General features: G+C 43.1%; 1 protein-coding gene across 1 annotated transcript in view; it reads left to right on the top strand.

Annotated features, from left to right (window-relative positions):
• Positions 1-24,092, top strand: part of LOC124552655 (serine/threonine-protein kinase 11-interacting protein) — a 277,366-nt gene that overhangs the window by 82,987 nt on the left and 170,287 nt on the right. The window contains exon 7 of the mRNA XM_047126981.1: positions 8,696-8,934. Within this exon, the coding sequence (XP_046982937.1) occupies positions 8,696-8,934 (239 nt within the window). The remainder of the gene's footprint in view (positions 1-8,695; positions 8,935-24,092) is intronic.

The following is a 24,092-nucleotide window of genomic DNA, read 5'->3' as shown; positions in this document are numbered from 1 at the left end:
AAAGTATCTTACCTTGTCAATTACACCATTCTACTTAGCAAACTGATGTGTTACAGAATTAATGGCATCACTCTTGCACGATTAAGATCTATCTTCCACAACAGAAAGCAGATGGTCTCATTAACAGGGTATTTCTCAGGCTCAGAATGGAATAAAGTAACATGTGGCACGCCACAAGGAATGGTACTGGGCCCACTCTCTTTACTAACTGACATAAATCATTTTTCAGCGACTTTAAGCGATACTACAAAAGTTGTAAGATTTGCCAACGACACGAGCGTCCTAATCGCAGATCTGAACTGTGCCCCAGCCGACACACGTCAGATGGCAGCCGAATAGATCTGAGAGTGGCTCACGGTGAACAGCTCGAGTCTTAATGCCACAGATACTCACATTATACAATTTCAAACAAACAGTAGTTACTTTTTGAGACCAGACGTAGACATTGACGGTCGTACACTGAATGAAGTGGAGTGCGTAAAATTCCTCGGGATCGAGCTGGACGGCGAGTCAAAATGGAGTTGACACACTGGTAAACTCTAATGAAAGAGCTCAGTTTGGCCTGTTACATCTTAGAAACGTCTCTCACTGTGATGACCTAAAGAGAGGAGCTTCGACTTACTGTGCGTATTTTCAGTCGAGTTGTTTTACGGAATTATCGTCTGGGTCAACACATCCGAAGTAAACAAAGTGTTTGTTCTGTAGACTTGAGCTGTAAAAATATTCTGTAAAGTGGATAATTGTACATCTTGGAGAAGTCTTTTTAAGGATCATTGCGTTCTAACAGTCATTTCCTAATACATTTACTCCTTAAAGATTTTGTTGCTGGCAATATAAATCTGTTTTAGCTTAAACTGTGATAGGCACAGTCAAAACATGAGATTAAAAAAATAATGTTTGTGTAGCTTTTGCCTTCTTGTACTCTTGCGGTAAGCTCCCTTCTATCATACACCAAAAATTTAGGAGTCCCTACCAACTCAAAATAAAATTAAAAACATACATAATTAACAGTGTTGGAAAAGATAGGTTGTTACTTACCATGAAGATGACATGCTAAGTTGTAGACAGGCACAATTAAAACATCCTTACACATAAGCTTTCAGCCACAGGCACTGTCAGAATGAGAAAGCGAAGCACACTCCTTTGATTCGTACAAGCGAGCACACCACACGCACACGTGACCGCCGTCTCCAGCAGCTCAGACCGGAATGCATTCTGTGGGTGGAAGACTGTGTGTGTATGAGTGTCTTTTAGTTGTGCCTGTCTGCAACTTTGACATGTCATAGCAATATACCATATTTACTCAAATCTAAGCCGCACTTTTTTGTTTTTTTGTTTTTGTAAACCAAAAAACCACCTGCGGCTTAGAATCGAGTGCAAAGCAAGCGGAAGTTCTGAAAAATGTTGGTGGGTGCCGCCACAACTAACTTCTGCCGTCGAATATATGTAGCGCTACACAGGCAGGCACAAAGGTAAATACTGGCACCAAAACCTCTGCGTCAGTAAATAAATTAAAAAAAGGTAAAAGACGAGCTTTTTTTTTCTCCACCCCGAGTTTCAACCACTGCATTTTCATACATTATCCAACGAAGTAAATACAAATTCCGTATTGTTCATCTTCGAATGTAGCAGCATTTCAGTATATTACGAAAATCTGACTGGCAAGACTATTTGGGATGTTTGTCAATATGGCAAACTCTACATTCTGAATTTCTTCCTACCTGTGAGAAGAGATGGTTGCTAATAGGAACTTTTATGAATTGTGAATCACACGCAGTATTCTCTTCACCATAAGAATAATACAAATATAAACATTTTGCCATGTATTCTTTCAGTGTTTGCTGCTATCTCATTTAAATCCTGTCTGCCTAATAAACTACGAAACTAAGAGTGAGACAACAGCAAACACTTAAGAATATACATATCGTGTCATGTTTATATTCCTATTTTTCTTATGCCGAATAGTGATACAGTCAGAAATGAAGCATGGCAATTTCTGTGCAGAATGTAATGTACTAAAGAGGCGTCTGCAAAGATTTTCAAATGGAGAAAAATTTTCACTAAACTCTCGTTCAGAACGTCATCTATCATACACAGTCTATTATTTGGTTCTTGTTGATCATTATCAAAGAAAGCAGCAGTGTAAGTAACAACAAATATCTGTCTCTTGCCATTGTTTCGGTAATGAGACGATTCCTCTCTCTCTTTTTTAAATTGTAAGTGGCGGTAGCGTGCAAAAAGCAAGCCATGCCACGAGCAGCGACAGGCCGTAAACACTCATTATCAGAATGCGACAAACAATGCATGACACAGTACAGTAATGCATTTTTAGCTTAGAGTGACGTAAACACCTATAACAAAGAAAATGGCACTTATCAGATCAAAGAGAAATAAGCAATCAATTCAAACCAGATGAAGCACGTGAAAAAGGAAGGGTACCCGTATAAATACGGACGGAGCACCTGACGCATAGCAATGGCTACCTGGTAAACTGCTAAGCTTACGACTCGAACCAAACTACTGTAGCTGTATCGTCATTCATTCGACCTAAATTGTGTCTCATATTACAATGGACCAACTTTGTTTCGATTTGGAGATGTGGCCTAAAACTTTTCTCTCCCCTTGAATTTCGAGTAATATATAGTCACCATATTCTTCATGCACTTCCACTGAAAACTGTTGCAACTGAAAATGGAATAATGGGTGCAACTTAACAATTTTTGCTATCGTACCACCAATTTCTTCACGTGCTCCGTGCCTGCAAATTTACCACAAAGTACTACCTTATGTGCAGAACGACGAATCACATCTGTCGATCATTGTAATTTTTTGCTCTCATTGTCATCTGAAAACTTAAATTCTTTCTGCACAGTAGTATAATCTCATTTCATAGCAACTGAGCAGTGCCCGTCACTTGTGCAAATTGAGATTTCTCACCCCTCACTTCTGTCATTCCCATTCATTTTAAAGAGATGTGACGAAAGATCGCTACATCGCCTCTTTTTTGTGAGAACAACCACCAGACCTGTGAATATCAATAGATGGCTACATTGCCTCTTTTTGTGAAAACGGCAACTGGACCTGTGAAAGTCCCTCATACCACAAACAAATAGTGATGTGTAAACAGCCCTGACCCTCAGAGAGTTCAGCGAACTCCAAAATGCTGCACTGCGATGCTAAATGAAGTGTCGTACTGTTCCGGGAAGTTCCGAGCAGAGCCGAGTCACCAGCTGGGTCTCGGCCGTGCCCAGCCCTGCACTGTAAGGTATTTATCTTCCCGGACAGGTTTCTCTTTCGACACTCAACCTCACTTGCATTCACAGCAAAGAAAACTGATCTCACTTCGTACTAACTACAATGTAAAACTAACAGTAAACACATCTTAGGCTGGCAGATTACTGCCAAAACACACCGTGCTAATCAAATATAAGTACAGGTTCTTTCTTCCTAAAACAGGTGGTTAACTGGGTTTGAGGACCAACAAATGTACTCGACAATCGATAAGCTCTCATCACGGAATGAAAGACTTGTAATTTTCATCTCACTTTAATAGCCACGTAACCCACATTCGGCAAGTTTCATTTTCTTCAAATCGCATGGAAGATCCTGCCTAGAAGGCATAACATTTTCTGTTTGAAATTTCATTTTGTGCAGTTCCTGAGCTATTCGAGGGATCGTGTCGAATCCACCAGTAAAGGAGTGATAGTGTGATAATGTGAATCTCTAGCAATTGCTGGGCCAAAGGTAAATCGAGAGAAGTTAGACTTTCTGTAGTTGTCTGTCCCTAATATGGAATGCGGAAAAAAACGTACCCACTTTCTGAATCACACAGATGGAAAACTCATAAAGCCCACTTTATATCCTTCTCTGGAATGTAGCACCTGAATTTTTCCTTTGAATCATGCTGTGCTCTCAGATGAGAGCTACATTTCTACATTTATTTTTAGTACATAAAGTTCTTTTCATTTGCTGTCAATATTCTAATTACTGTTGTTCCCCTGGCTCCCTCTCGTACGCTGATAACCCTGAGCTGTGAGAGGTGGAAATAATTGCAGCATCCAAAGCATTTGAAGAAAAAACTGATATGAGAAAGAACATTCTAAGGAAATGGAGTTTGTTCCAGCCAGTCTTCTGTAAAATAGTCAACTAATTCTGCCTTCAGATTGAAGACCACTTTCAATATTACTCCGAGGGAAATCTTCAGTTTTATCGTAAACATCTCTCCACGAGTGGCACATTGAGTGTTTTGTAAATGGAGTAACATTTTGTATCATTTCTATGGCATACATATTTATAACAGTCACAGTTTTCCAAATTAGATGGTCAATGAAGAAAAATTGGTCAAACACTGGAGGAACGCCAAAACATTATCGTGTAACAGAAAAAAGAAATTTCACGAGATCACTGTCACCATTGCAGAAACCTTCCAGGTATTTGCTCTAGGTTGTATCTCTGCATCACTTTTCAGTCCATCTTCACTTTCACTGAGGATAGCAACGTCATCAGCAAATTTTATCATTGATATCCTTTAACCCTGAACTTTAATCCCACTCTTCAACCTTTCTTTTATTTCCCCCACTGCCTCTTCAGTGTAATGATTCAACAGTAGGGCTGATAGACTGCATCCCTGTCATTCTTGGTCTTCCAGACTTACTGTTCCTCTTTGCTTGTTGTACATGTCATGTATTACCCGCCTTTGTATATTACCCGTATTTTTTACGGAATTTCGGGCATCGTGCACCATTTTACGTTGTCAAATACTTTTACCGGGTCAACAAATCCTATGAACGTGTCTCGATTTTTCTTTAGTGTTGCTTTCATTATCAACCACATTGTCAGAATTGCCTCTCTCATGCCTTTACTTTTCCTAAAGCCAAACTGATCGCCATCTAACAGATCCTCAATTTTCTTTTCCATTCTTCCCTGTATTATTCTCGCCAGCAACTTGGACGAGTGAGCTGTTAAGCTGATAGTGCAATAATTCTCGCACTTGTCAGCTCTTGCTTCTTCGGAATTGTGTGGATGATGTTTTTCCAAAAGTCTGATGGAATGTCACCAGTCTCATATTCTACACACCAACGTAAATAGACGTTTTGCTGCCACTTCCCCCCGAACGATTTTAGAAATTTCAATATAATGTTATCTATCCCTTCTGCCAGACCACCTTCTTAACTGAGTGGCAACATATTTGCCTACCGTGCAGCGTGCCCGGGTTTGATTCCCGGCTGAGTTGCAGATTTTTCTCTGCTCGTGGAAGAGGTATCGTGTTATCCTCATCATCGGCAAGTCAACCGACGTGGCATCACCTAAAATAGACTTGCAACCCAGTGGTCAAACTTCCCCGATGGAGCCTCCCGGCGATCAGAGCCACACGATCATTTCATTTCATTTTATTCCTTTGATCTTAAGTCTTCCAAAGCTGTATTAAATTCTGATTCTTATACTGGATCCCCTAAATCTCTTTTGTCAACTCCTGTTTCTTTTTCTATCAGGTCATCAGGTAAGTCCTCCTCCTCATAGAGGTATTCAGTGTACTCTTTCCATCTTTCCTCTCTCTCCTCTGCATTTAACAGGGGATTTCCCACAGAATTCGTAATGTTACTAACCTCACTTTTAATTTCACCAAAGGTCATTTTGACTTTCCTATATGCTGAATCCGTCCTGACAATCATTTCTTTTTTAATGTCTTTGCATTTTTCTTGCAGCCACTTTGCCTGAACTTCCCTGCACTTACTATTTATTGCATTCTTAAGTGACTTGTATTTCTATATCCCTGAATTTCCCTGAATATTTTTGTACTTCCTTCTTTCATTGATCAACTGAAGTATTTCACGTGTTATCAGTGACATAAGTATATCATTTGTTATCCGTGCCACCATACAAAATGCTATTGTGTCTGGAAGATACATTACTTAGTACAAAAAATAACTGCAGGGAAGTCTTGCTTGTATTGTGAGGAAAATAAAATGCCATAATTTTGGAGATGGACTTAGGAAAGTCATCAGCTTATTCTGTTTATATTTCCAGTAGAAACAATGTGAAAGTTAATAACTGTAATTTATTGTTTACTTTGCACACTAGGATATCACATGTATTATAAGCTCTCTTTACTGAGAATTAGAACGTAACACAAGGTGACATTTTTACTTTTGTTGTTATAATTTTATTTGTTCTCTACTACTTTCAGCCTTCTAGACCATTCTCAAGTGATTTTGTGGTTTGGTACAAAATAGAATATATTATATAATTTCCAGAAGGCTGGAACTAGTTCTGAACAAATAAAATTAATACAGCGGAAGTATAAAATACCACCTTCTTTAAATAAAATCTTTGCTGTGGTACCCACTTTGAAGAAAATGAGAATTTAACGTTTCTGTCTGTAGCACTGTTATAGCTGCTCAGGTTTTAAATTGAGTTGGTGGTACTTCCTTTACTCGAGCTTAGAGGAGAGTGGCATGTGGTGCCATCGCTCTGTGAATTGTGTGAAGCCTATTCCCTGTCTTACTATATTTTAACTCTCCGCGTGACTCTCTTCTGAGGTGGGCTGTCGGAGTCAACATTTGTGTTAAGGAGTGTGCGAAACCACTTAAAAACTGCATTCGGACCAGGCCAATGGTTATTCACCTGGCATCAGGATTAGGTGTCCGTCCGGCTCGCTTCCCCACCTCTGGGGCCGACAGTGGGTTTTAAGGGAGAGGGTAAGGAGTCATTGCAATCCCGGGAGCAGAAAGACTTACCTTAGGGCGAAAAAGGGACAGGTATACACTCGTGCGCGCACGCATGCACCCACACACACACACACACACACACACACACACACACACACACACACACATACAGACACAAGCAGACATATGTAAAGGCAAAGAGTTTGGGCAGAGATGTCAGTCGAGGCAGAAGTACAGAGGCAAAGATGTTGTTGAGTGACAAGTGATATACAAGGGGCGGCAACTTGAAATTGGCGGAGGTTGAGGCCAGGTGGGTAACGGGAAGAGAGGATATATTGAAGGGCAAGTTCCCATCTCCGGAGTTCTGATAGGTCGGTGTCAGTGGGAAGTATGCAGATAACCCAGACAGTGTAACACTGTGCCAAGATGTGCTGGCTGTGCACCAAGGCATGTTTAGCCACAGGGTGATCCTCATTACCAACAAACACTGTCTGCCTGTGTCCATTCATGCGAATGGACAGTTTGTTGCTGGTCATTCCCACATACAATGCATCACAGTGTAGGCAGGTCAGTTGGTAAATCACGTGGGTGCTTTCACATGTGGCTCTGCCTTTGATCGTGTACACCTTCCGGGTTACAGGACAGGGTAGGAGCCAGAGGGTAGGGAAGGTGGTTTGAGGATTTCATAGGGATGAACTGAGAGGTTACGAAGTTTAGGTGGACGGCGGAAAGACACTCTTGGTGGAGTGGGGAGGATTTCATGAAGGATGGATCTCATTTCAGGGCAGGATTTGAGGAAGTCGTATCCCTGCTGGAGAGCCACATTCAGAGTCTGGTCCAGTCCCGGAAAGTATCCTGTCACAAGTGGGGCACTTTTAGGGTTCTTCTGTGGGAGGTTCTGGGTTTGAGGAGATGAGGAAGTGGCTCTGGTTATTTGCTTCTGTACCAGGTCGGGAGGGTAGTTGCGGGATGCGAAAGCTGTTTTCAGGTTGTTGGTGTAATGGTTCAGGGATTCAGGATTGGAGCAGATTCGTTTGCCACGAAGACCTAAGCTGTAAGGAAGGGACCATTTGATATGGAATGGGTGGCAGCTGTCATAATGGAGGTACTGTTGCTTGTTGGTAGGTTTGATGTGGACAGATGTGTGAAGCTGGCCATTGGACAGATGGAGGTCAATGTCGAGGAAAGTGGCATGGGATTTGGAGTAGGACCAGGTGAATCTGATGGAATCAAAGGAGTTGAGGTTGGAGAAGAAATTCTGGAGTTCTTCTTCACTGTGAGTCCAGATCGTGAAGATGTCATCAATAAATCTGTACCAAACTTTGGGTTGGCAGGCCTGGGTAACCAAGAAGGCTTCCTCTAAGCGACCCATAAATAAGTTGGCTTACGAGGGGGCCATCCTGGTACCCATGGCTGTTCTCTTTAATTGTTGGTATGTCTGGCCTTCGAAAGTGAAGAAGTTGTGAGTCAGGATGAAGCTGGCTAAGGTAGTGAGGAAAGAGGTTTTAGGTTGGGTGGCAGGTGATCAGCGTGAAAGGAAGTGCTCCATCGCAGCGAGGCCCTGGACGTGTGGGATATTTGTGTATAGGGAAGTGGCATCAATGGTTACAAAGATGGTTTCTGTGGGTTTGTATATGTGCAGATGGATGTGTGTGTGTGTGTGTGTGTGTGTGTGTGTGTGTGTGTGTGTGTGTGCGTGTGTGCGTGTGTGCGTGTGTGTATACCTGTCCCTTTTTCCCCTAAGGTAAGTCTTTCCGCTCCCGGGATTGGAATGACTCCTTACTCTCTCCTTTAAAACCCACATCCTTTCGTCTTTCCCTCTCCTTCCCTCTTTCCTGATGAAGCAACCGTTGGTTGCGAAAGCTTGAAATTTGTGTTTGTGTTTGATATTGTCTCTATCAACATACTGGCGCTTTCGTTTGGTAAGTTACAGCATCTTTGTTTTTAATAATATGACGCAGTGGAGGTGTCAGATCAGTTCTGCCGGTTTGCAGAACCTCCGTAACGCAATTTGTCATTTCTCACAGATTTGAACGCAGAGCACCTGGAGACGAAGCGCAGGGTGGAGAGCCTGCGGCAGATGTTCGGCCACGACAACTGGCTGCACAGCCAGGGTGGGACATTCCTGCAGGACGTGCTCGGCCTGCCGCCCACCGCCGCCACTGCATCCGCCCTGCTCGGTGGGACCGCACCCGCACCCGGACCCGATTCCGAACCCGCGGCCGCCCCGGCCAGTCCTGGGGTTGTCGACTCTGCTGTTGCGGAGGTAATTAGCTGACCAGAAACTTTACAAATTGTGTGGCTTGCACTGCTCTTCTAACCTATCTCTTGTTTTCAATTAATGGAGACCGCTCACTGAAAATCAGAAGCATTGACTTGTTTTGACAGGCACACAGAAAAGAAAACTTGCTGCCCGCACGCGCGCACCCACCCACCCACACACACACACACACACACACACACACACACACACACACACACACATATTTCAGTCGGTCAGGTGAACTGGTTAAGGTGGGTAATGTTGAATGGGGTGGGTAAAAGGGGAGGCGGAAAGAGGAATTAGGGGTGGGTGGCTAGCAGCTCAGAGGGAGGCAGCCAGTTTGCCGGCTATAAATGTTCGGTAGTGGGAGGGGTTGAGAGTAAGGTATGTCAGGTATGCAGGCTAGGTATGTAATGCACGATTGTAGGGGTCAGTGGGGAGTGCCATGTGCTGAGGTGACACGGGGGTGGTGTGGACGGTCGTTTACCAGAAACTAGGCCAGTACACTTATGGGAGGAAAGAATGCGGCATTTAAATGGTTCGAATGGCTCTGAGTACAATGGGACTCAACTTCTGAAGTCATTAGTCCCCTAGAACTTAGAACTAGTTAAACCTAACTAACCTAAGGACAGCACACACATCCGTGCCCGAGGCAGGATTCGAACCTGCGACCGTAGTGGACTCGCGGTTCCAGACTGCAGCGCCTAGAACCACACGGCCACTTCAGCCGGCTGCCACCATTGAAGTTGAAGGTGTTGTGTGCAGCTGAATGTTGTACCACTAGGTGGTCAGCTTTGTTCTCGGCAACAGTTTCGTTCTAGTGGACAGCTGGTTTGTATTCGTACTGATGTAAAAAGCTGTGCAGTATTTGCAGCAGAGGTGGTGTATGACGTGGCTTCTTTCATGAGTGGCCCAGTCCTGACGGGAGAGGGTAAGCCCGAGACAGAACTGGAGTAGGAAGTGAAGGGTGAGGTTTGGGCAAGTCTCGCATCTGGGTCTTCCGCAGGGATACGGTGCCCGTCGTAAGGGGTTGGTGATGGGAGTGGCGCGGGGATAGTCTAGGATATCGTGTAGGATGGGTGGGCAGTGGAACACCACTTGAGGCGGGGTAAGCAGGACAGTGTGGAAGGGATGGCGGCTGTCGAAATGCAGTTACTGTTGGCAGTTAATGGGTTTAATGTGGGCAGAAGTGTGGATGGACAATGAAGGTCAGGGCCGGCCGTGGTGGTCTAGCGGTTCTAGGCGCTCAGTCCGGAACTGCGCGACTGCTACGGTCGCAGGTTCGAATCCTGCCTCGGGCATGCCTCGGGCATGGATGTGTGTGATGTCCTCAGGTTAGTTAGGTTTAAGTAGTTCTAAGTTCTAGGGGACTGATGACCACAGCTGTTAAGTCCCATAGTGCTCAGAGCCTTTTGAACCAATGGAGGTCGGCATCCGGTAAGGCGATGCACTGGGCTTAGGAGGACCAGGTGAAGTGGCCGGAAGAGAAGGTGTCGAGGATCTGAAGGAACGCAAATAGGGTGTCTCGCCCTCGAGTCCAGATCGTGAAGATATTGTAAAAAAACTTGAACCAAACTCTGGATTAGGAGTTGTGGTAACCTAGGAAGTTTTCCTCTAGGTTCTGTCCCTTCCTGAGAACACTAACCTCTCAGTAGAAGAAAGGGCAGCTAGACATACCGTGAAAACGTATTCTGACCTAATCGTCCTCCCTGCAAACAAATGTTCGACCACTGTGTAGTGTTTCCTTTCCTCGGGGTTCTGCCGTTAAAATACAAAATAGAAAATCTGATTGGGTTTTGAATTTTGATGGAATAAGTTACGGATAAGATGGACTTCGTATTACTGATTGAGATAGTGCTGTAATTTGACCGTGAATAGCAGACCGGGTTGGCAACACTACAAAAAGCGACTGTAAGGAAATAGCATCAGAAATAAGTTGAAATTTACCTTATAATTCTGTCAGAAATGTAGTGTCTATTATAATATAGTCTTCGTGGCTGCGTCTGGAATACTTCTTAATTTTCTTGTAGGATGTCCTTTTTTTATTGTTCGCTGGTCCTCTTGTTCTCCGTCTGATGAAAATTTCTTGGAGTTGTCACTGTCAGGATTAATTTATAAATTTGGCGATAACCATTGCGAATCACTACTGAAATAACTTGAAGGCGCTGTGTGTTTGTTTCGTAATGTAGTTTTAATTTCCACTTAAAATCATTCTTTAGCATCAGCACTAAAAAATACACGTCTTAAACGTATGATAACAAGAGAGTAATGAAATAGTTGTTAAAACAAGCACCTACGTTAAAAAAAAAAAAAAAAAAAAAAAAAAGAAAGAAAGATCAAAATTACTTATGAAAATCTGTCGCTGGCGCAGCGCTCTCCTGCATGCGTGATTGTAAATCACATCTTTGCTCTGGCGGAGGCGCGGTAGTCAAAGTACAGTTACAACTGGTGTAATGAGTTGCAATGGCTACGGGATAGAAGGCCTCTACCAGCTGCGTGCTCCACCTACGACCTCTGCCAGAGTGACCTCATCACAGATGTCCAATGTAACCTCCAGTCGCAACTGAAATCCGTGAGCTCTGGCCAGAACCTCTACCTGAAGTCTATATCTCTCACCCTAACAACACCCCACACACCCACCTCCTACATGCTCTCCAAAATCTACATATCCAACAATTGTAGATGCGCTATTGTAGCTGGTTATACTGCTCCCACAGAAAAATTGCTCCTGGATGTGTTGATCACAATACCCGCAACCAATTGCCTGAAGCCTATCCTCTCACGTCAAAGATACTAACCGCTTCCTCCACCGACTCTCCGCCACTCTCCACCCATTTACGTGATGCATCCCTTCTCGTCACTGTTGACGTTACTTTCCTGTTTACCAACCTACCGACTCTCAACTATTTTTCCTTTGAAGGGAAGGTATACAAACAAATTTCTGGCACAAGCAGGAGCACCTGAATATCACCCTCCTATCCCAACCAGTTTATGGGCCATCTAGAGGAAACATTCCTAGTCTCCCAAAACTCTCAACTCCTAGTCTGGTTCAGGTTCATTGATCAAACAACGGAAAATCCAGGATGGAATGTAAAAATACCAGAGAAGGAAAGTTGCTACTCACCATATAGTGGAGATGCTGAGTCGCGATAGTGTGGTTTCAGCTCTCTGAGACTGCAGACGTGTGTGCAAGTTGCATTTGCATGAGTGAGTGTGTGTGTGTGTGTGTGTGTGTGTGTGTGTGTGTGTGCCGAAAGCTATAATTGTGTGAATCTTTTTCTTGTGCCTATCGTGACTTAGCATCTCCGCTATATGGTTAGTAGCAACTTTCCTTCTCTGGTATTGTCAGGGCCATTGATGACACATTCATGACGTGGACTCAGGACCGAGATCCCCTATCCACATTCCTCCACAATCTCAAAACCTTCTCTCCCATCCGCTTCACACAGTACTAGTAAGCCCAACGCACCACCTTACTGGAGGTTGACTTCCTCCTCTCTGATGGCTCCATCCTGTAGCGGGACTTTGAATTTCGCCGCACTACACTCGTTCCCTCGGATATAAATTATACCGTCGCAGCTGTGTGGGCGCTCGACGGCAGAGAAAATATGTAAGAAAATGAAGGTACAAAAATTGTAACCCTTTTTGTTTTCTACCCACTTTTGTCTCTTGAGAGTGGAAGCTTAACATACTTATTAGCTAGTCTTGGTTGGATGAAGACAAAAAAACTTATTGATGTGCAGATGTATTGTGGAAGTTTGTATTAAATTCGGAGGATCGAAGCAGCAATGTAAAATACATTGCATTCAATATCAAGACGGTTTTAATTTGTGTTGTTGTTGTGGTCTTCAGTCCTGAGACTGGTTTGATGCAGCTCTCCATGCTACTCTATCCTGTGCAAGCTTTTTCATCTCCCAGTACCTACTGCAACCTACATCCTTCTGAATCTGCTTAGTGTATTCATCTCTTGGTCTCCCTCTTCGATTTTTACCCTCCACGCTGCCCTCCAATACTAAATTGGTGGTCCCTTGATGCCTCAGAACATGTCCTACCAACCGATCCCTTCTTCTGGTCAAGTTGTGCCACAAACTTCTCTTCTCCCCAATCCTATTCAATACTTCCTCATTAGTTATGTGATCTACCCATCTAATCTTCAGCATTCTTCTGTAGCACCACATCTCGAAAGCTTCTATTCTCTTCCTGTCCAAACTATTTATCGTCCACGTTTCACTTCCATACATGGCTACACTCCATACGAATACTTTCAGAAATGACTTCCTGACACTTAAATCAATACTGGATGTTAACAAATTTCTCTTCTTCAGAAACGCTTTCCTTGCCATTGCCAGCCTACATTTTATATCCTCTCTACTTCGACCATCATCAGTTATTTTGCTCCCCAAATAGAAAACTCCTTTACTACTTTAAGTGCCTCATTTCCTAATCTAATTCCCTCAGCATCACCCGACTTAATTAGACTACATTCCATTATCCTTGTTTTGCTTTTGTTGATGTTCATCTTATATCCTCCTTTCAAGACACTGTCCATTCCATTCAACTGCTCTTCCAAGTTCTTTGCTGTCTCTGACAGAATTACAATGTCATCGGCGAACCTCAAAGTTTTTATTTCTTCTCCATGAATTTTAATACCTACTCCGAATTTTTCTTTTGTTTCCTTTACTGCTTGCTCAATATACAGATTGAACAACATCGGGGAGAGGCTACAACCCTGTCTTACTCCTTTCCCAACCACTGCTTCCCTTTCATGTCCCTCGACTCTTATAACTGCCATCTGGTTTCTGTACAAATTGTAAATAGCCTTTCGCTCCCTGTATTTTACCCCTGCCACCTTTAGAATTTGAAAGAGAGTATTCCAGTCAACATTGTCAAAAGCTTTCTCTAAGTCTACAAATGCTAGAAACGTAGGTTTGCCTTTCCTTAATCTTTCTTCTAAGATAAGTCGTAAGGTCAGTATTGCCTCACGTGTTCCAGTGTTTCTACGGAATCCAAACTGATCTTCCCCGAGGTTGGCTTCTACTAGTTTTTCCATTCGGCTGTAAAGAATTCGTGTTAGTATTTTGCAGCTGTGACTTATTAAGCTGATAGTTCGGTAATTTTCACATCTGTCAACACCTGCTTTCTTTGGGATTGGAATTATTATATTCTTCTTGAAGTCTGAGGGTATTTCACCTGTTTCATACATCTTGCTCACCAGATGGTAGAGTTTTGTCAGGACTGGCTCTCCCACAGCCGTCAGTAGTTCCAATGGAATATAGTCTACTCCGGGGGCCTTGTTTCGACTCAGGTCTTTCAGTGCTCTGTCAAACTCTTCACGCAGTATCATATCTCCCATTTCATCTTCATCTACATCCTCTTCCATTTCCATAATATTGTCCTCAAGTACATCGCCCTTGTATAGACCCTCTACATACTCCTTCCACCTTTCTGCTTTCCCTTCTTTGCTTAGAACTGGGTTTCCATCTGAGCTCTTGATATTCATACAAGTCGTTCTCTTATCTCCAAAGGTCTCTTTAATTTTCCTGTAGGCGGTATCTATTTTACCCCTAGTGAGATAGGCCTCTACATCCTTACATTAGTCCTCTAGACATCCCTGCTTAGCCATTTTGCACTTCCTGTTGATCTCATTTTTGAGACGTTTGTATTCCTTTTTGCCTGTTTCACTTACTGCATTTTTATATTTTCTCCTTTCATCAATTAAATTCAATATTTCTTCTGTTACCCAAAGATTTCTACTAGCCCTAGTCTTTTTACCTATTTGATCCTCTGCTGCCTTCACTACTTCATCCCTCAAAGCTACCCATTCTTTTTCTACTGTATTTATTTCCCCCATTCCTGTCAATTGCTCCCTTATGCTCTTCCTGAATCTCTGTACAACCTCTGGTTCTTTTAGTTTATCCAGGTCCCATCTCCTTAAATTCCCACCTTTTTGCAGTTTCTTCAGTTTTAATCTACAGGTCATAACCAATAGATTGTGGTCAGAGTCCACATCTGCCCCTGGAAATGTCTTACAATTTAAAACCTGGTTCCTAAATCTCTGTCTTACCATTATATAATCTATCTGATACCTTTTAGTATCTCCAGGGTTCTTCCATGTATACAACCTTCTATCATGATTCTTAAACCAAGTGTTAGTTATGATTATGTTGTGCTCTGTGCAAAATTCGACCAGGCGGCTTCCTCTTTCATTTCTGTCCCCCAATCCATATTCACCTACTACGTTTCCTTCTCTCCCTTTTCCTACACTCGAATTCCAGTCACCCATGACTATTAAATTTTCGTCTCCCTTCACAATCTGAATAATTTCTTTTATTTCGTCATACATTTCTTCAATTTCTTCGTCATCTGCAGAGCTAGTTGGCATATACACTTGTACTACTGTAGTAGGCGTGGGCTTCGTATCTATCTTGGCCACAATAATGCGTTCACTATGCTGTTTGTAGTAGCTTACCCGCATTCCTATTTTCCTATTCATTATTAAACCTACTCCTGCATTACCCCTATTTGATTTTGTGTTTATAACCCTGTAGTCACCTGACCAGAAGTCTTGTTCCTCCTGCCACCGAACTTCACTAATTCCCACTATATCTAACTTCAACCTATCCATTTCCCTTTTTAAATTTTCTAACCTACCTGCCCGATTAAGGGATCTGACATTCCACGCTCCGATCCGTAGAACGCCAGTTTTCTTTCTCCTGATAACGACATCCTTTTGAGTAGTCCCCGCCCGGAGATCCGAATGGGGGACTATTTTACCTCCGGAATATTTTACCCAAGAGGATGCCATCATCATGTAATCATACAGTAAAGCTGCATGCCCTCGGGAAAAATTACTGCTGTAGTTTCCCCTTGCTTTCAGCCGTTCGCAGTACCAGCACAGCAAGGCCGTTTTGGTTATTGTTACAAGGCCAGATCAGTCAATCATCCAGACTGTTGCCCTTGCAACTACTGAAAAGGCTGCTGCCCCTCTTCAGGAACCACACGTTTGTCTGGCCTCTCAACAGATACCCTTCCGTTGTGGTTGCACCTACGGTACGGCTACCTGTATCGCTGAGGCACGCAAGCCTCCCCACCAACGGCAAGGTCCATGGTTGATGTATACATTAGTAATTCCTGGACAATGAAATTTATTGCAAGATTTCGGGGGAGCTACGACCTTTCACGCAGAAATGAAGCAGGAGATTTTTGGAGAACGAGACCTGGACGCCGCATGAGAGAAGACATGTTAACATGGTAAAGGATGAACTCTTATCTATGCCATTTCCCCGTGTTAATCACATTTTGTTATTCTCTGTTCTGTTTCAAATAATTTTTGTAGTGGAAATTGGTTTGACTTTTGCTCAGAAACGCCTCAAGGACCACCACAACAATAGCTTTTCCGAATCCCGAAGTCCAATAGATTTTCTGTAATTCGAAGTCCGATTTGCATTTAATTCTTTCCCTTTTTCACGGTCATTAACGATTTTAAAACCCCCTTTTTATTCACCATTTTTTCCCACATTTTCAACCTTTTCTTCTCTTCTCTTCTCTCTTTCTCTTTTATTAACCACTGCAGTCCACACCTCTGTTCACGTTAAACCCACTAACCGGCAACAGTACCTCCATTTTCACAACTGCCATTGCTTCATGGGGGAAAAAAGAAAAAAATCCTTATCCTTCCTATGCAGCTGTGGACGATGTATCTGTAGCGATGAGAACTTTCTTGCCGGATATGTTGAAGGCTCCCTGAAGGCCTTCACAGACAGGCAATACCCACCAAACGTATCCACAGACAGATTTTCCGTAATGTACCCGTATACACTCTGAATCCACCCACCACAGCCAAGATTCGAGTACAAATGAGTGCCCCCCTCATCACTGGACTGGAACAACTGAGCCACACCCTTCACCACGGCTTCGATTCTTTCTCTTCGAGCCCCGAGAGATCCTACCCACCCGTCCCGAAGTGGCGTTCTGTCGCCTGCCCTACCCGTACGGCCCTGTGCCGCTTCCACTCCTGAAGTGCGAGATCTTCCCAATATGCCCACCCAGCAGCTACTATACCAGTCCTGTCTCAGGTTTATCCTACCCCACGAGAGGCCGGGCCACCTGTGAGAGCTGCCGTGCCGTATACCGGCTCTGCTGCAAACATTACACAGCCTTTTACGTTAATATCACTACCGAATAGCTGTCCACTGGGACAAACGGCCACCGCCAAACTGTCATCGAGAACAGAGTCGATATCTACCCGGTGGCACGGTATGCGACTGAACAAAACGTGCTCAATTTCGATGGCTGCTTCACGGTTTGGGCTATTTTGATCCTTCCCTTCACCACCCGCTTCTCTGAACTACGTAGATGATAGTTAAACAAATATTAACAAAGAAATAGAGGGGCTGGTCAGTACTTACCTCAGCTCAGCCAATAGATACACAAAACAGAACAGAAAATTTCCAATCCTAGCTTTCGGAACTTTGCTCCTTCGTCAGGGAGGAGAGAGGGGAAAAGAGGGAAGAAGGGAAAGTGAATTCAATTAGTCACAACCCAGGTTATGAAACAACAAAGAAAGGTAAACAGGGAGCGTAGTAAGGATGGAGGCACGGTCGTCAGAGGGAAGCCAAAGATATTCTACTGTTAAGTACTGTACCAGCTTCAAATCAAAGAGCCTGCATACAGAAGTAAAGAGGTATATAGTATAAAGATAAACACAACTATGTAGGAAGAAAAGATGCGTGAATGGCTAAAGAGGAGAGGGAAAAAGGAGAAGACTGAAGAGTAAATGGGAGTGAGATCGGTTAACGTAGGTTCAGTCCGGGGGGGATGGCGGGATGAAAGGATGTGTTGGACTGCAAGTTCCCATCTCCGCCCCATGCGTCCCCCCCCAACCACCTACTCCAGCCCTGCTACTGGTAAAACATACACAATTCGAGGCAGGGCCACATGTGAAACAACACATGTCATTTATCAGCTGACACGCCTGCACTGCACAGCCTTTTACATCGGTATGACGACAACTAAACTGGCTGAGCGCACAAACGGACACAGACGAACTGTCCGCCTAGGAGATGTCCGATACCCAGTAGCGGAGCATACTCTACAGCATAATGCGAGGGACCTAGGAACCTGCTACACCGTACGTGCCATTTGGCTTCTCCCACCCAACACCAGTCCCTATAAACTGCGGAGATGGGAACTTCCACTCCAACACATCCTTTCATCCCGCCATCCCCCTGGACTGAACCTACGTTAAACAACCTCACTCCCATTTACTCTTCAGTCTTCTCCTTTTTCCCTCTCCTCTTTAGCCATTCACACACCTTTTCTTCCTACATAGTTGTGTTTATCTTTGTACTACATACCTCTTTACTTCTGTATGCATCCTCTTTGGTTTGAAGCTGGCACAGTACTCAACAGTAGAATATCTTTGGCTTCCCTCTGACGATCATGTCTCCATCCTTGCTACCCTCCCGGTTTACCTTTCCCTGTTGCTTCATAACCTGGGTTGTGAGTAACTGAATCCACTTTCCCTTTTTTCCCCTCTCTCCTCCCTGATGAAGGTACAAAGTTCCGAAAGCTAGGAATGTAAATTTTCTGTTCTGTTTTGTGTATCTATCGGCTGTACTGAGCTGAGGTAAGTGCTGGCCAGCCCCTCTATCTCTTTGTAAGTATTTGTTTGACATCTTTATATGAGATTTTCCATTAATCATGTAGACGATAGTTAACCATACAACACGTCCTCTGCTCTCCGTAATTGTCCCGGCGCCAGTGTGCGGTAACTCACTGTCCTCGCACCCTCCACCCGACAGTTTCCCTTTCCTCCTTTCTGTCAGCTCCTGCCAATTGATGTCCGCCTGTCACTTTCAATGTGTGCCACTTTCCACTCGCCACTACAGTTGTGTGTCACGTGCCTAGCCTGCATATCTATCACCCGACTCCCCTGCATTCCCAGATGGGAAAAAGGCCTCCCTCCGGGCCGCCACCCACCCCACTCCCGATCCCTATCCCTGCCTCTGTTTCCTTCAATCCAACCCACCCAATACTACCCCCACGACAATGAATCCGTGTCCCAAACTACAGCACTGGAACTGTTAGTCCGGCGGCACCGGGTAGGGCCGTAGGTGTGTGAATGTGTGTGTTTTCTTTTGTGTGTGCCTATCAGCAATTCAGTGCCTCTGATTTTTGGTGGGTGGTTGTCTTCAATCCAAAAGGATTTACACTCTACAAGAACATCCGTACAACATCTCCCTCTTGTTTTACTGTTTCAAAATCTTACTTATTTTTAATAGTGTATTTTTAAATTGCAAATCTCAAAAGTGTCTTCTGTTTTATTATGTACGCACAATATTTTCTTTTACCTTGGGAATGAGTTTGGCCATTACTACATGTTCTTGTTTTTGTTCTTTTTCTTGGCACAGTTTTTTTCCCCCTAAAGGGATAATTCCACGGTTAATTGTGTATCTGTATACAGACTTAATGAAATATCACAGGTTTTTGTTTCAGTTTTCTGTAGTATATTTATAATTTTGTATGCAAATTTCATCTAAATGACACGATATCCGTATTACAGTGCAGAACTTCGACATGCTCGACATACTACTACGAATAACACAAAAATTTTATATCGAAGATTTATAGTACAAACGTTCTGATACTTCCGCTGACAGTGACTTGTAACGAGCCGCATTCACTTTTATTGCGGCTGTGCTCTCTTGTAATGTTTTGCGGTACCCGGCAGGACGAAGAGAGGGTGGTACGATAGGTGGGTGGCCGTTTTCCTCTCACGACAACACAAAATGCACACTCGGTTAAAATACACTTTATTACAGGAACCAATTGAGTATTTAACTTGAGTAATGTCCAATCCGAAGTACTGTAGTTAACAGCAATCAAATACGTGTACTAATTCTTGAATCTTGTCTGTGGCCGTATCACAACTATATACAATGACTAATGTTCCCTCACAGCTAGCTTAAGTGCCAGGAGATGACTGTCATTGTGGAAGACCACAACACAGTGTGACGAGAGGGCAATGTGAACCGAGTCCCGATGCGACGTACTGTATTGGCGCGTAGCCTGGGGGCACGTCTCGGTCTTCTCTCGTCGTAGGCGTGCCTAGTTCGGTACCTGCTATACAATGTTTCCTAGTGCCGACCCGTGTGCTGGTGAAGGGTTACGCCAGCACAGTCCCCCACCCCCTCCCGGAAAAATGCCACGCCGTTGTCTCGTGCTGGAGATGTGAATGACAATGTGGGAGAGGCAGAAAGCTGGGTGTAGCTGTGGGGGACACAGTACTCCTGGCCGTACCCTGCCTTCTGGCTTGTGAAAGCAGAGGATCGTCCTCCCAAAAACGTAGCCCAGGATACACGTTGTAACGAAGCGGGATTGCCCACTGCTGTCCTGTTTTGGTTTTACACTCCTTCAGTAATGTAGTTAAGCAATGAACTTTTTTTTTCACTACTCAGATTCTGACTACAGATTCTGTGACTTTCAGCCTCGTAGTACAGAATTCAGAAATAGCTTAAATAAAATTCCCGTAGTAAAACCTATTATTTCAGTACATTCTAATGTCTATTCTGAAAGTAATGAGCTAATTAGTTTTATTGAAAATGCATCCTATTAAAAGTTATGAACAATGATGTATATTGTGCAATACATATTAAGTAAAATTCGAGTGAGCTAATAAATCGAATTCAGCTATAAGACTGCATCCAAAAGAAAGCCTAAATTTTACTGATTCCAGCAAAGTGTTTAAATTAACCTAAAGTCTGTTAGTTACATAGGTATTAAGACTTAAAATCTGTAGCCTGTATGACTTTCAGTGCCAATTGTGACCAAACTACTAAGTAATTCCGAGATCTGTTTCGATACTTTTGCTACCTTTATTTTTCTACATAAAATGACTCCAGTCTCAACTTTGTAAGCGCATTAATTAAGAATTAAGTAAATTTGAATAAGTAAAAATTGTTGTTCGAGAGGGCTGCAATGGTTAAAGTCGGGAATTCCCACTGCGGATGCATAAGTTAGTTCCGCGTATTTAAATTGATACAGCTCACTTGTGTTATTTCAGTAATAAAACCCAATAGTTAACTTCAAAACCTATTAGAAAGGATCATTTTAACCCTGGGAAATTATAAACTATAATATATTAACAGAAATAGTCAAATATTCAAGCACTCGTCTATATAAGGTCCGAGCTGGTGCAGTTCTCAGTTAGTTCTCGGTCAGATTCTCACGGAGCAAAAGTGCGGCAAGTCGGTTAATTTTTCCGGTCGGTACCAAAAAAGTGTAATTTTGAACACTGTTAAAGACTGGAAGTTTTTGATCTACTTAATGTGACGATTAAGTGTAAGAGGCCTGGTCACAGAATATTGTGCGTTTGAATGATAAGAAATAAATCGCACTGTGGTTGTCATAAATGTTCAACAATGAATACGGTCTTGACTTTTGATTTTGGAAAACTTAATCTAGGATCCTGGCTTCTTAATTTCAGTGCGATTTAGGTGAGACGGACACGGCTACCGGGAAGACAATATTGAATAAGCAAAGCGAGGTAGGTCGGGAACACTGCGCACTATCTACTCGGTGAGGAAATGTTTCAATACATCCGGTTGTGACGTGAACTTTAAGTGGCACTAATACAAGGATACAGCCCGGCACGTTACAACGTCCAGCCATCTCCTAGGACTGTAATGGCGATGGCGGGTCCGGGTCCATCGGGTCGCAAGGTGGTGACAGCAGAGGCGAGGACTTGACGTCAGCCGGCTCGCCCCGGGGTGCCGTGGCGGCACCTGTGGGCTTCTGCGAAGGCTGCGTTGTCCCGTGAGGCCACGAATCTGAAGGAAAAAAAGCAGCAGAATCACAGGGCAGATGAGAAATACGAATTTGATTCTGGTGACGGTGCTGCAAACCGTCGGGTCCTGCAATTAGGTACATATATGTGCCAATGCTTTCTGGATCTCGCCTCACGAACAGTGCTGACGTCAGCCAAAAACCTGGTTAAGCACTCGGTGCAAAGCGATACTCGTGGACCGTCGGCGGTGTCAGATACTACTGTAGCGGGAGTTTGAATTTCGCCGCACTACACTCGTTCCCTCAGATATAAATTATACCGTCGCAGCTGTATGAGCGCTCGACGGCAGAGAAAGTATATAAGAAAATGAAGGTACTAAAATTATAACTCTTTTTGTTTTCTACCCGCTCTTGTCTCTTGAGAGCGGGAGCTTAACTTACTTATTAGCTAGTCTTGGTCGGATTAAGACGAAGAAACTTATTGATGTGCAGACGTATTGTGGAAGTTTGTATGAAATTTGGAGGATGGAAGCAGCAACGTAAAATACATTGCATTCAATATCGAGATGGTTTTAATTTGTATACATTAGTAATTCCTGGACAATGAAATTTATTGCAAGATTTCGGAGCAGCTATGACTTTTCACACAGAAATGAAGCAGGAGATTTTGGAGAACAAGACCTGGACACCGCACGAGAGAAGACATGTTAACATGGTAAAGGATGAACTCTTATCTACGCGATTTCCCCCTGTTAATCACATTTTGTTATTCTCTGTTCTCTTTCAAATAATTTTTGTAGTGGAAATTGGTTTGACTTTTGCTCAGAAACGCCACAAGGACCACCCCAACAGTAACTTTTCCAAATCACGAAGTCTGATATGCTTTTCATTCTTTCCCTTTTTCACGGTCATTAACGATTTTCAAACCCTTTTTATTCACTATTTCTTCCCACATTTTGAATCTTTTTTTTTTTCTTCTCTTCTCTTTTTATTTTTTATTAGTCACTACACTACGGTGAGTGAAGCTGTGTCCAATGACAGCGGCTGTGCGGAAGTTCCGCCCTGTCGCATGAGTTGGAGTGAGAGGTGCGGCACCTGCTCCTGTGTCTGGGAGGAGTGAAGCTTGACCGTCTGTCATTTCAAAGTGCATACGAAGCATTCTGCTTCTCTATTGGACTGGGAGTGGAACGGAGCTCTTGTTAGATGACGAATGCCATTTTGTTCACAAAGCTCTTCAGAGTCGAGTGATGTTAACTGAGGTCCATTGTCTGTAACAATAATTTCAGGCAATCCTTCAATGCAAAAAATTGAGGACAACACTCGAAAGGTGCTACGTGACACGGTCGAGTTCGTAGGCACTACAAATGGGAAGTTGCTAAAAGAGTCTACCACCGTGAGCCAGCGAGTGTTCCAAAATGGACCTGCAAAGTCTGTGTGCACTCGTTGCTGTGGAGATCGAGTCTTAGGCCGAGCTGAGGAATGTCCGTACCAGAGCGGACTCGGAATGTATACTAAACATTTCATTAAATTAATTTCCAGGTCAGTTACGAAGATTTAAATTTCTATTATTTTTTAATTATCGTAACGAATAGTAGAAGGTTTTCGACAACACGAATCTAATATTCTTGTGGGTGTCAGCTGTCAGTTGAAATGTAGCCTCGTACGTAGAGGATGAGTGACACTGTGCTGCCACGGTCTCGTGAACTCCACATCGAACAGAAAACAGACACAACTGAGCAAATATTTGAAAATAAATCTAATGCAAATACATTGAAGTAAAATTTTATAAATGCATACCTGATCAAATGAAACAGCAAGTTTAGTATTATGCCTATCCATTACGGATATTTTGGAACTGTGACTGTATATTGATTGTAAATAAGTTTTACAGAACTGCAACCAGTCACCCTAATGTTTGGCATTAACATGAATACCAAGGACTCAATAATACAGAGTTGTTGTATCTGCAGTGAGATGCAGCTGTCTGTATGACTAGGACCTTTATATTTAAATAAATAACAAATCTTCAGATGAATTGTTGACTTATTTCTGCTGTTATGTTAACATGATCTGGAGTATTATCAAGAGCAGATTCTGTTTATTTTAGCTAAAGATATATGTATAAGAGTTATAGTGATTGTAATGGACTAAAGCTGTTTGTATGGCTGTACATTTTATATTTAAAATATGAACAAAAATTCTTTAACTGTTAACTTACTTTTATTCTTACATTAGAGTGATCTGGGATATTGGTAAAGGCAGCTTCTGTTTGTTCCAGCTAGTTTAGTATTACCAGCCACTTTTCCTTTATTTCCAAAAAATGTTTAATAGTTTTAAATATCGCTCATCGGGTGGATTTGAGTGGATTAATATGG

Source organism: Schistocerca americana, chromosome 10 (assembly GCF_021461395.2).
Source record: "Schistocerca americana isolate TAMUIC-IGC-003095 chromosome 10, iqSchAmer2.1, whole genome shotgun sequence".
Classification (NCBI taxonomy): domain Eukaryota; kingdom Metazoa; phylum Arthropoda; class Insecta; order Orthoptera; family Acrididae; genus Schistocerca; species Schistocerca americana.
This window is presented reverse-complemented; position numbering and strand designations above follow the sequence as displayed.